The sequence below is a fragment of the Trachymyrmex cornetzi genome, unplaced genomic scaffold (genome assembly GCF_001594075.2).
Source record: "Trachymyrmex cornetzi isolate Tcor2-1 unplaced genomic scaffold, Tcor1.1 scaffold97, whole genome shotgun sequence".
NCBI classification, from domain to species: domain Eukaryota; kingdom Metazoa; phylum Arthropoda; class Insecta; order Hymenoptera; family Formicidae; genus Trachymyrmex; species Trachymyrmex cornetzi.
In genome coordinates, this window is record NW_017300322.1 from 513,357 (window position 1) to 526,879 (window position 13,523).

Consider the following 13,523-nt stretch of genomic DNA (forward strand, 5'->3'; position numbering starts at 1 on the left):
GGAAACGGTAGAGAAACGACATTCGGAAACGGAAGTCATTGGAAGTGGCGAAGTATGAGCACAAAAGCCGCAAGCATAATTTTCTTCACAAGTTAGAGTTTGCATTATTTTTTTTTTTTTAAACGCGACTTCTATCCCATTGGTCAAACTTTTCTATTACACACGGAAATTCTTTTTATCCACATAAAAATGTCGCTGACATGGCGTAACGCGTTAGCAATGTTTTTCTCCAGACTTTTACATATTCATGTACTTTTAATGTAACTTCATAAATTGTGCTAGACAATGCTGTAAAAGTAGTGCAAGTAGTAATAAGACAACTGGTAAGACAATGTAGGAAAGATTTATTCGTTACACAATTTTTTTATATTCACTTACCTGTTATGTCGTATAACATGTAAAAACACATTTTTCTTATAAATTTAATGATTAATGAACAAAAATGAATAAATAACATTATGAAATAAACTAGTTAAGTGCGATAAACATAAAATTATAATAAACTTTGCTATGTAATTTTTTCTAGCAACCAAAAACACCCACGGGTCTCATAAATTAACAAGTTTCATTTTTTAAGTTTCTTTAATAGCGAAAAGTTCTCTTTAATTTAAAATTTACCCGTAGGGCGAATTTACACGCATTGCGTTATTACATAGATGAGATCTCGACGAGCATGCACACGCAATTGCGTTTTATAGGACGCTTGATTTGCGTGCAAGTCGAGCATCTGTTACAATTACATTTGATAAGCGACGGCACGTACGCTGTAACCAATTTGCTATCAACAATTTAGGATTAACAATTTGGATTACGTGCATAGAATACCAAATGATAACAAGTTAAGAGATTTGATCTATGTATATACGAGTATATAAATATATATACATACTTCGCTCGAAAGTTTTAGAACACCTCTCCATTTATGAAAATTTCATAATATAAAAAAATAAAATATTAGTACAGTTTGCATGCATTATGCTTTTAAATTTATTATTACATATTTTCACTAAAATTATAAAAAGAACTCATTTTTTCTCCGATTTTTTATTTTTGCCAGCTCTCTTCATTTCTTTGGGTTTTTATAGTAGAATTCTTAGCTTTCCTGCAATAAATTTTTCAAGTACTTAATCAAAGATTTGTGTTTAATTTGATGCTTTATTTCTGAGAGAAAATATATATTGTTTCCATTCTCTTATTATTAATTGTGATATCCAAATGTTTATCGGTAGCGCAAAATTTGAAATTAATATTTCTTTCCATCGATATACATGGTATTTGTCTATTTGAGACGAAAATATATCATATAATAATTTTATATTTTATAAACGAAAAATTGAATTGTTAGCAAAAACATAAGATGTGTTGAAAGTTTTGAGCTGTAGTGTATATAATACTTTCCTTTACTCTCTAAAATTTTAAGTAGTGACTTTTACACATATAGTGAATGGAAAAAATGTTAAATTTTGAAAAGCAATAATAGTTTGCCACGGGAACAATAAAAACTGTATAAACAAATCAACGAAGATAGAATGCTGTTTGCTATTCATCATGAATAACAGAAAAGGCGCAGTATTCCGTTTCTCTTCACTTTAATAATACAACGTATCGAGTTTGGTTTCCAAGAAACACAAACCAATATTTCAATCAATGGTACATTTAAAATAAACGTGGATATTCGCGAGATTCAACGAATCGGTCAAGGTTAACTCAAGCTTACAGTTCCATGCTTTTTCATATTTGATGTTATTAAAGTGCCTCTCTGTATATATTATCCAAGATGCGAAGTTATTGCACGCTTTTAGACATTGCAATTTTATATATCACGAGATAAATTATTTTTCTTTCAGCATACAAAGGAAATACGTTTAGCTCCTTTGAAAAGTACCGTAATCTTTTAAACTAAATATGAATACACGAATTGTTACGAATATATACGATTATTGCAGTAATTATTTTTCATGTAAGAATAATAGACTTTCACACATCATTTGCTAACAGCAGATTCAAAGATCTAAAACGACGGGCCGTTAAACTAATGCTCTTTTCAAGCGACAAGTTCACTCGCGAGACGCAGTTTACAACCCTCCTGGGGGTTGTGCGCGTTCGGGGCGGGCATAAATTTCGTTATTGGAAAAAAGAAATCCTTCGTGACTTACGCTGATTGGCTACCGAGGCCGTCGTTTATTATCTCGGAGAATGGCTGGATGTAACGCGTTCTCCGGAGCCACGAGTCGATGGCCCGGGGCGACCTCATCGATCAGGGTGTAATTATCGGCGTCTATCGCGGTAGGAGGTCCAGAATCTGGCATAGTAGAATTCCGCGAGTCTATTCGCGAAGGAGTCGGCACGTTCTGTCGAGCCTTTGTTACCGGAGTCGCGGTCTCGTGTTCCCTACGAAAGCGTAACTTCTCGTATTTTCATTTATGCGCCGTGTAACGCGATAAGTCCTTATTGCGAGATATGAAAGCGAGAAACATCGCAATTATCCGCGTTATTTACAACGTGCTATTAAATGTTTAATCTCACGTTGCATAAGTCAGTAATAAATATTGGACCGGAAAATTTTTTACCACTCTCAATGGTTGCTCGCTCAATCATCGACAATTTGCAATGAAAGCAATTGAAGGAATTTTTATCTTTTATTTACACTTAATAAAATAATTTTATACAACTAATAAGGAATATAAACGCCGGCTTTGATCCTCGGCCGAGATAATATTTTTTGCTGTAAGATTAAGTATTTACAGACTTTGATATATTATTCAGCATTACTAAGATCTTTCTAAGAGGTTATGAGTAATTATTTAAGTTGTTAAGTAATTTAATTTGTGATATTACTACTGTAATTCAATCGGGCTCGATTTCAAGACCGAAAAGTCAATTCGACGCGCAATTTAAATGACTACACATAGATAGTATATAAATTCACATTGAATTATTTAAGCACTTAAGATTCAGCTTGATCGTTAAAAGCGTTGATTCCTTATCAGTTATGTATTTATATATCCTAAGATATGTTTAAAATAATTTTAGTTTTTTTTTTATCTTGCTACGCGACAGGAAGACATCAAAGAATTTGTGATAAGGTAATCCATTTCTTTCGTTATCGTTTAGTTTGTCGTGGCTGAGACAGCAGCAATTGAAACTCGCTGCTAGGAGAGATGAAAGGAGCCCGGGCAAGCTTTGGCGACAAGAGACCGGAAATCGTGTTATCGGTGAGCTCAGGAGCTTACAGAGAGGAAGATTGAGACACGATGGTTACGCGAGTGATTCGGCAGTCCTCGATGACGATGACGATGGATGGACAGCGAATTCCATTTCCGGACAAGTAAGAAATTATCATTGTTTGATTAGATATTGGTTGGAGAAAACTTAATCTGATAATTAATAATTAAATGTTCTTACATAAATTTTTTTCACGGCGATGTAAAGAAAAAAAAAACAGCAAAATATTTACATATAATTGTTTGCAATACTCAATATGGAAAGACTTTTTTTTAGTGGAATTGTTAATCCTAGAACGCAAATATGACATGAAAGAAATTGGAGAACGCGCGTATTTAATAAAAGATTAATGATCTCGTTTGATATGTATGATTATTCACTATTATAGGTTCCTGCATTTTATGTAATCTAAAACTTTTCCAGTATACAAATACAATTTATAACTTTCCCGCAACTTACTAATATAACAAGCCTCCTATGATTCAGTAAACTATATTTACTAATGCGAAAGACAAATCGCGCATTCTGGGATTAACTTTGTTGACATTTACCGTTTATCGATTAGCCGTCGTCGAGAGCTGTTCCGTACACCTCCGCACCAGCTAGTCCTCTACTTCCGCAGAGATCGAGCAGCCGGAAGTATAACGGCAGTACCGGAAACGGTGTTCTCGGCAGACCGCGAGCGGAGAGTATGAACGAACGACCGTTTGTTTCTGTAAAGCGTGCTTACGAGTACCGCAAGTACGACAGTCAGGTAAGTACACGTGTATGCATTTGGGCGTATTCCACGCACTCTTTGCTCATTAGATTGCTGGAATCACGCGCGCCGTCGTTTCGAATATTCAAATTGCATATTACAACACACAATAATTACACAGATTCTGATATTATTATATATTTTACAAGGGACAGGCAAACGATTAAAGCAATTTAAGTAAATTGAAATTGACTAGAAATTTAAATAAAAAATATTATATATATATAAATAAAACGGATTTTATTTTAACGATATTTTGCATTCAGTTTACGCTTAATTTTAATATTCTTTAGATATTAAAAGAATTATGATTATTACAAAACTAATTGATGAGTTAAATTGTTCGATAAGTACGGGTAATATTGGATGAAATAAATAGTTATTCTCGTGGAGTTCGGAACGGTGGTACGGTCGATTTCGCTTTACGCCAATAAGACGGCGGCAGCACGAACGCTACAATTTAGGCTCCATAGATAACAAGTTAGGGAAACTCCTCCAACGTTCACCTTATAGAAATACCGTATAGTTAGACCCTAAATGGCAAGAGACGGTCTCTCTAAAAGACCGTAAAGCGATTACCTATCTGAGATAGAAATCTCCCTTAATCCTTTTTCGTGCTATACTTTCGATACATTTACGAGAAAAGGAGCCCGAATTGCACAATAAAGTATTGGACACATTACTAACTTTAACTGTTTAAATACCGTATAATTTTATTTTAAGTTTAGTACATTAATTTATATATGTAGTTTATTTTAAGAATATTATTATATGCATAATAGTGAACATTCATTTTACTTAACGCAATACTCATTACGTTAATATTACGTTCATAAATATTATCGACTAAAAAGTTCTGCTTTAATTATTAATTTGTCATTATCATAAATAATCTTTTTTAATAACATTGCATACATTATATGCATTTGCGACAAAAGAAATCAAATCTGCATATAAAACATTCACGAATTTAATTATTTCATTATTATATAATTTCGTAATTTTCTTATTATATGCTTTAAATTAAAACTATTTGTGAAATACGTAGCTGCATTAGCATTATCGAAAGATCGCTCTTTATCGTTATCGCCCAACGTGAACAATTCCCAGCTGACGCGGCAGCTGCGAATTATGATTATGCGTTAACTCGCGCCATTAATTAGTCCACGCAATTAATTAACGACGATTTGGACTTAAAGCCTCGCTAGCGTGGGTAATCGAGGGCACTCGGAGCATAGCACTGAAAGGATTAAACGCTCTTAGTTCGCCGGCATGTAGCATAGCGCTTGGCTTGCATTCCAGAGCCCTCCGACATCCCCTCGCTCAGCCTTAGCGGCCGTGGCACCCTTAGGGTTCGCGGCGAGCCAGCAATCGAGTTCCAGCAACGCCGAAAGGTCGCAAGCACATCAGCAGCAACCGCCGCGACCGGAGTCGCGCAGCGACAGTTTCGCGCGCGCGGATGCATTGCTGCGCGAACATCGCCATCATCAATTGCAAACCGGTGTCATCAACAGCGTCAGCAACGATCACTCCGAGCGGAAGCAGACAATCGCGATTCAGGAATACGCGACATCTAGTCGAAATTCACGGCCCGAATCGAGGAATCGCGTTACTTATCAGAGCGTTGGGAGTTACAGCTCGAGCAGCAGCAACGACCAAGTGGACGCCGGATTATTGGCGGTGGTCGATCAACCTGACCCTCTCGTGAGCCTCATTCAGTCTCTAGCCGAGATCTCACCAATTCGCGCGTCCCCGAGCATGACAAAAACCGAGAACGAACATCCTGGCGGCAGCAACGCAATAGCAGCCGCTACAATATCTACCAGTGTACTTAGCAACAATGTCACTAATTGCTCCCCTAACCAGTCACCAAAAGCATGGCAGAATTGCACCCAGGTTTGTCTCCCCTTCACGCAAATCCCGCGCGTCCACGCGTAATTATTTCATAACATGCACTTGCCTCAGTTTTTTTTTATTGCGTGTTGCTGATTGCGTTAGTCACTAATTGAAGTTCAACATTAGTCTCGATATTCCAAGCTTGTCCAGTACGCCTCGCTTGGCTGGTAGCGCGTAGATTAATACAGAAAACGGCGATGTGCGCGTTTATAGCTTGCCACTAATCGATGTTTCGTCATTTCGTTACGCCCCGTCAAGTGTCTCCGGGTGTGTAATTATAATAATCATCTTGAATTTCACGCAGCCACACAATGACTTGGCGTCATCGTGGACCGAGAGAAGTGTCAGTCCCGGAAGCGCGGTCGTCAGCGGTGCATCGCGACCGCAGACGCCGGCGTTTCCGGTCCATCCACGGACGCCATACGTCAATAACGCATCACCAACGGTGACGTTCGCCAGCGATCGCACCTACGTGACGTCCAACAATAGCTACAATGTCAGCAACAACAATAACAACGAGGCTAGCGGAAATAATAACAATAACGTCGGAAACTACGGCGCTGAACGAACGATATATATCGAAGAACGAAGGGAAGCCTCGAAGGAGACGGGGCTTCCACCCAAGAGTCCGACAACACAGCGGTAAGTTGTATTTTCCGTTCAATACTTATTCCATTTTTAACATATAATTACATATGAAATTAAAAATTAACTTTAAGATTTTTTGCGACTGAATAATTTTAATCCAACAGCTTATATACGTCAGGCGTCACTACTTGCAACATTTCAATCAAAATATTAGGTAGCGAAATTGAACATTTCTGCTTTATGACGTAAAATATATATAAATATATATTCTCATTTTCTTATATTAGAATTTTTTTTATCTTGAATTTTGACGGGAGTGCCAGAACTGGGATACACTGCAGTAGCTCTTCCGGTGCTGAACATTTTATAAATTTTAGAAAAATATTCTATTCCAAGCTAGGCGTACGACGTAAAAGATTTTCCTTGAACACGATGAAGGATCGCAAAATAACGGTAATGATGACGAAAAATGATATTCGTGATTTTAGACGCTTGAGTTTCCCGACAAGCGGGCCGCTTAAACAAACGCATAACAAACGATGGCCGCTCACTAACCAATCGGCGTCGTTCGACTATAGGTAATATATATACACGAAGAATCACGCGAGCGAGTGATCGTAATTGAATATGCAATTAACGGCTTTATATATATAGAATTAATCACAGCGATGGAGAGAGCGTCGCGTCCTAATGTGCACTATGAATGTTTTGTGTCATGTTACTAATCGCGCGCGCTGATACCCGGGGAATGCATCCTGTATCATATCATAGACAATAAATCACTTTTTACACAATATCATATAAATTGCAGAAAACGCTTCTACATTGGATTTTATTTTTCCTTTATGTCTTTTATATAATCTGAATAACATTGTTTTCATAATTTCATCATTTTCCCTTCAAACACAAAGCAACAATAACATTATATCAATATTATAATTTCCCACTCAACAGTATAAATGTAATATTACACGTAACGCAGTTACATTGTTGCGTAAAGAAATTATAACATTATAATGTTACTGTTATTTTGCGTTTAGCGGGATTTTACTTGCACTTTTGGTGTTTATCGTTGTTGTAAATTATAAATGTTTATTACAGATTATTTAAAACTATTATTTTGTGTCTACGGAGTTGTATTAGGAAGTTTAGCATATAGTTGATCGTATCATGATGATAAATCGCGGCCACGTATGGCCATATGTGTGTTGCACCTTCGAACTAACAAGAACTCGCGCTTCCCTGCATCGTGTGTCATAGAAACTTCTCACAGAGCAAGTATGTTACATCGATGAAATAAACTTTGTTGTTGAAGAAGTAACATTTCCATCATCCTCACTGAGTATTCCTTGGAGGGGGGGGGGGGGGGGGGGGGGGAATTCTTTCCTATCCATCCTTCTTCCTGCTTCTCGCTACAGATGTTATCCCCGTTTAACTTTAGGGGCACTTCTTTCGCCTCCAAAATTCTCTTCCACAATGTGTATCACCTTTTCCAGTATTTTCCTCACGATGTATAGCACTGTGCACGAGTCAACCGACACACATCTGTCTGCACGGAAATGTTGGTCGGACATTTTGGCAGAATGTCTTCTAACATTACATTTGGTTGCTCCTTTTGCAGTAAGGACCGACCTGTTTCTCCTGTAAGCGAATCGACGATGTCGCAGCCGCAGGCTGTTTCGCGCAGTCCTGGAACACCGACCCACGTAGAATTCGCCCAAAGCCCTAAGGTAAACATCGCAATATTACGTTACGTCCATATTATTTCGTCGTTGTTTCAATTTCATCACGATGACAGAATAACGGAGCTATTTAAAGTCAACTTCAATCATTAAAATTTCATCTAAACCTTTAAAATAATATGATTCCTTAATATGAATTTAAAATAATTTTTAAATTCATATTTTTAATACGAATTTGAAATAATATGACTTTCAAGATTGAAACTTTCTGTTGAGAAATAATTTGAAAATGGATATAACAATTGAAATAGAATATTCGAAATATCCGGGTTCAAGTCCCGGCCGAGGTAATATTTTTCGCAATAAATTTATTAATAGTTTTTATAGATTAACATCTTTATAATATATGATGCTTGATGGTAGCATCAAATTATTAAATTGTTTGTCAATTTAATTCGCGATTACTAGAGTAGTTTTAATTGCGTTTATTTAGTCCGGAAAAAATTCGGCGCGCAGTTTGAAAAAGACTACAATATGGTATATATGCAAGTACATATATAGTATATATTAGTAATTCAAAATTGAATTATTTTAAGCAACGAAGATCCAACTCCAACCGTAATAGGCCGTTACACCCTAATATTAATTGAGTTTCTCAAATATACGGTCATAAATATATTGTATTCGAAATATGTTGGAAGCTTCATATTTTAGGTATAATATTTTAGTATGCAAATAGGAGATAATAACTTGTTTTTTATTTTGCAGAGTGCTACGTCATACACGTCGATCAACAGTGGAGGTCAATCTTCGCCGCAAGTTCAATATTATAGTTCGAGACGCTCCAGCGTTCACTCGAACACCGAGCCCCAGGAGGTAGCCGATGTTAACGTGAAATTTGTACGCGACACTAGTAGAATCTGGTACAAACCTAATATATCACGGGAGCAAGGTAATTTTTATATAAATCTGAGATTATTTTTATCTTCTTTTTTTGTTATTTTGTATTTATTATTGTAATAGATGGAAAAGCAATATTATTTTAAACATATTTAAAATTACAATCGCGCGCGAATAATAATTTGAACTTCATTTACTCTACAATAATTTGAACTTCTTTACTACTTTATTTATTACATCATTAAAATATCTGATCTCTTATTATGCATAAAAAATTGCAATTAAATAGTGTGAGAAATGTGTGTGAGCATCATGAAATTCTTTTGTAGCAATCTCTATGCTGAAGGATGCAACACCCGGCACATTCGTAGTGCGAGACAGCAACTCGTTTCCGGGTGCCTTCGGTTTGGCGTTGAAAGTAGCTACGCCACCTCCTGGTGCGCCCAGTACTCCGCGAGATCCTTCGAGCGAGCTCGTTAGGCACTTCTTGATCGAACCAACATCGCGCGGTGTCAGGCTGAAAGGATGTGCAAACGAACCTGTCTTCAGCTCACTCTCGGCCCTAGTTTACCAGCACAGCTTGATGGCCATGGCATTACCTTGCCAACTGCTGCTACCCGAACCGGAGGCAGCTGCCAGAGCTTTAGACTCACCTGGTACCAATAGCACTCAGCAGCTTCTCGCTCAAGGAGCAGGTAATTAATTTATTACATTTTCGCATGTTTAAGTAATACAAAAAAAGATACAATTAAAAAAGGATTTTAAGCGGTTAAATTAAGATTTAAAATTTTTAGATATTTTATTTGTATATGTGCCCTTGTATATTATTCATAGTAGATTAGATTAATTGTGCAAGAAAAAGAGAATCCTAAATTTGATTATTATTAAATTTATATATTATAATATTTTAAGTTATTTTTTAGTAATTTATAATAATTCTTTTTAATTTATTAAAAAGGGAAGACATTGTTTCTTAAATATTTTAAATTTGTTTTTTACAGCTTGTAATGTTTTATATCTCTTTACAATTGACACGGAGTCCTTAACCGGGCCACAAGCCATCAAGAAAGCTATTACCCATCTATTCGAGCAAAAACCTTTACCGGTCGCCACAATTGTTCACTTCAAAGTTTCCACGCAGGGCATTACTTTGACTGATAATGCAAGAAAGCTATTTTTCCGTCGACATTATCCCACAAATAATATAAGTTATTGCGGATTGGACTCTGAAGAACGCACATGGGACTTCACCAGTGAAGATACCGGAAGACCTCTTAGCGCTCAGTATGTTTTCAAAGTTTTCGTTTGATTAAGAAATGAAATTATATTACAAGAAATATAATTATCTAAATTTTTATGAATTTCTTATAAATTACAACAGTTGAGAAATATTTTCTGACTTACATTTATTTAATAGTTTTATAAAAAAATTTTATTTGTATATAAATTTTATATATTTATGTATAAAAGAAGAGATTATAAATCTAAATCTTACAAAAATTGCGAATTATTTAAGCATTTAATCATTAAATTGAAATTTAATGATTTTAATATTTGTCTTAAATTTAAATAATTTGCTTATTATTTTTCTTTTCAGTCGCTGTTTCGGCTTCGTGGCAAGGAAACCCGCTCATAAATCGGACAATCAGTGTCACGTGTTCGCCGAATTGGAACCAGAGCAACCCGCTACGGCCATCGTAAATTTCGTAAACAAAGTCATGATGGGAAGCTCCATCGCCAAAGCCAACATCGTTTAAGAATTACTACTTGCTCGCCACAATCGCCAAGACTAACGGGCACAAACATCATCGTGAATTCGTTAACGGTTTCGTCTTTAAAGTCGATACCGACACATATCTTTAGCGCAAAAAAAAAATGCGAAGTCCAATTAAGGACAAAACGACTGAGAAGTTGGGGATAACGGGACGAATGATCGATATAATCGATTCATGAAATCGTTATTCTGCTGACACGCGGAGGACATACGTGGATCCTTTTAAAAGATCCGCTGAAAATGGTTGCACGAATTAATCATTATCATTAACCGACTACTCGTAATAAGTCTTCGTGCATTTCGTAGCGTTGAATCAGTAGAACATTCATGTTGCAAACAGTAGGGATGATATAATTATCGATAACGCTGGGAAGAGGTCGAGGATCGCTCTCTTTGGAAGAGAATTCGAGGAGAACGAGAGGCGATACGTGAATCGATTCCATCCTCGCGTCAATATGCAGTCAAGATAAGAAAGTTGTTGTTATGATTATCGTTACTGTTGTGATTTAACGTAGCGAATAGTGAAGCTATAATGTGTATGGTTTAAGAAGGGTAAGGTGGTCAAATGACTGCGTTGGAAAAATTTAGTATATGTAATAAGATTATTTTATAATACTTTAAAAATTATTATAAAGTCATGAGTATTTTACGGTATATTCATAATAAGATTAATTACAATTTAGCATATATACTATTTAGCGATTATTGAAATAATTCAAATTTTCGATAAAGTGTGTATATTTAAATGATGTTTTCGCTCTCTTCTCTCTTGTTATATATATCTTAACATTTTTCGGAAATTTCTGTGCGAAATTTTAAAGTTTATGATTTCGCCACCTTTCCCCGCTTATGATATGATCAATCCGCACGCGAACTTACCGATAGCTCGTAGTCATAGTTGAAGAGAATCAACCGTGCTCTTCGTGCGATCTACGAAGAGCATCGAGCATTCGAAACGAGCGTATCTCGCGCAACACTGAGTGCGCTTTCGATTTCGGAAAACATCTATGCATTGCGCACGTATAAACATACAAATACATTTACACGTTGGTACACATACTACATACATGTAATTATCATACGAATAATAACAAAACTTATGTTCGCGCTTTAATAATCGGAACGGTTCAAATTGTATTGAATATACAATTTAGGCTGAGTTCCGATATTCACTGCCACAATACTGAAAATCTATACTACACATTACGCGCACTAGCAATGAATATCGGAATGCGATTATTATCTTCAAAAAGTATTTTTTACTTTCATTTTTTTATTAAAAAAAATGTTTTATTATAGAATTAAGTATAGAAATTTATAAAAATACATAATCACAAAATAATCGGAATCTATCATTGCATTTTATTTAAGAATTATAATTTTTTCGAACTATACGATAAAATTTATATAACGAGTAGATCGTTAAATATTGCGCGAGCATCATAAATTCATATATTATCATGTTATACTTGAGACTCTCGAGTAATATTTGACAGAGAATGTTACATCGTTTGCAGAGTATATTATACACTCAATACACATACACGCACGTATAAAATCCCCGTGTCATGCTCCCTCGATGTATGAAAGAATGATGTTATAAATAACTGTAAATACGTCACGAGACAATGTCGCCTTAAAAGATGGCCTCGAAGAGACACCTTGAGAAAAATCGTCGCGAAATGAATGACAGTCCGCGACTCGTGGAAGAAGCAATGCTATGTTTAGGATCAGCTCGAAAATCACGCAGGTTGGGATGAATAATGCTATTTGAGGAGGAGTATGCACGTGACGAGGCAGTATCGCGCGTATTCTTTCAGTAAACCCATAGATTCTTGCCATTTCGGGCTCGTGTATCGTCGAGAGCTCATTCTCGAAAAGCTTTATATCTCGACGGGCACGACGATGAGCAGTCAATTATTACAATCGAATCGATTATATTGTAATTACGACAATACGACGGCGCGAATGGACCGCCGGTATCTACAGTGACCGGCCTTTCTTTCGATGTCGTCGACTTCTTCGTCTATTTTCCCTTCTACTTTTGTCTTCCGAACGAAGGTCGGTCGAAGCTTCGGCGTTTTCTCCGTTCTCCGTGAACTCCTCCACGATCGCGAGAGGGAGGACTCGTAGTTACGCAATGTGCTAGTCAAAATTCGTACTGTATATTCGATGATCAAGAAATAGGTTAAACGGTGACCTTGGGAACCCTTTCCGGGTATGCTTGGCTCTTCAATGGCGGCGAGCGCGAGGTACATCACTTCGTGCTAAGACTAGATATAAAATGATTGTAATGTGCTTTATCTTGTAAATGATGGGCTCGAAACGACATCTCGAAACAATAGAAACGATTGGATGCCGTTGAAAGGATTAAGGACCCGTTTGAGAGAACCGACCATGTCTTCTTTTGCGTTCTTTCTTCTCTTCATCGTCCGTCTGCCCTTTCTTCTCCGTCTAGATTTCCTTTCGTACGCATCCGAACCCGACTAACAGCGTAACATTAATTTAACATTCAGTCATTATAATAATTATTATTAATATTATTATATACTTGTTTACTCTATTATATTCTGTGTACGTTTGCGCAATAATTGTACCGTTGCGTGCCGCATGGGTACGCGCGTATAGTTGTAATAACAATAAATCATATTCACTGCGTGTTTTGATTTTAATATTTATACCCTGCTATTTTATTATATAA

At 36.4% G+C, this 13,523-nt stretch overlaps 1 protein-coding gene across 11 annotated transcripts in view; it reads left to right on the top strand.

Moving 5' to 3' along the window:
• Positions 1–11,280, top strand: part of by (focal adhesion protein tensin) — a 200,813-nt gene extending 189,533 nt beyond the window's left edge. For 8 of the 11 annotated variants that reach the window (XM_018521192.1, XM_018521193.1, XM_018521197.1 and 5 more), the window contains 10 exons: positions 3,115–3,328; positions 3,791–3,979; positions 5,285–5,878; positions 6,183–6,520; positions 6,955–7,044; positions 8,088–8,196; positions 8,917–9,100; positions 9,378–9,743; positions 10,050–10,332; positions 10,646–11,280. In XM_018521192.1, the coding sequence (XP_018376694.1) occupies positions 3,115–3,328; positions 3,791–3,979; positions 5,285–5,878; positions 6,183–6,520; positions 6,955–7,044; positions 8,088–8,196; positions 8,917–9,100; positions 9,378–9,743; positions 10,050–10,332; positions 10,646–10,805 (2,527 nt within the window). In that variant the 3' untranslated portion in view covers positions 10,806–11,280. The remainder of the gene's footprint in view (positions 1–3,114; positions 3,329–3,790; positions 3,980–5,284; positions 5,879–6,182; positions 6,521–6,954; positions 7,045–8,087; positions 8,197–8,916; positions 9,101–9,377; positions 9,744–10,049; positions 10,333–10,645) is intronic. The other 3 variants (XM_018521195.1, XM_018521194.1, XM_018521202.1) reach the window with 3 other exon arrangements.
• Positions 11,281–13,523: the final 2,243 nt, after the last annotated feature.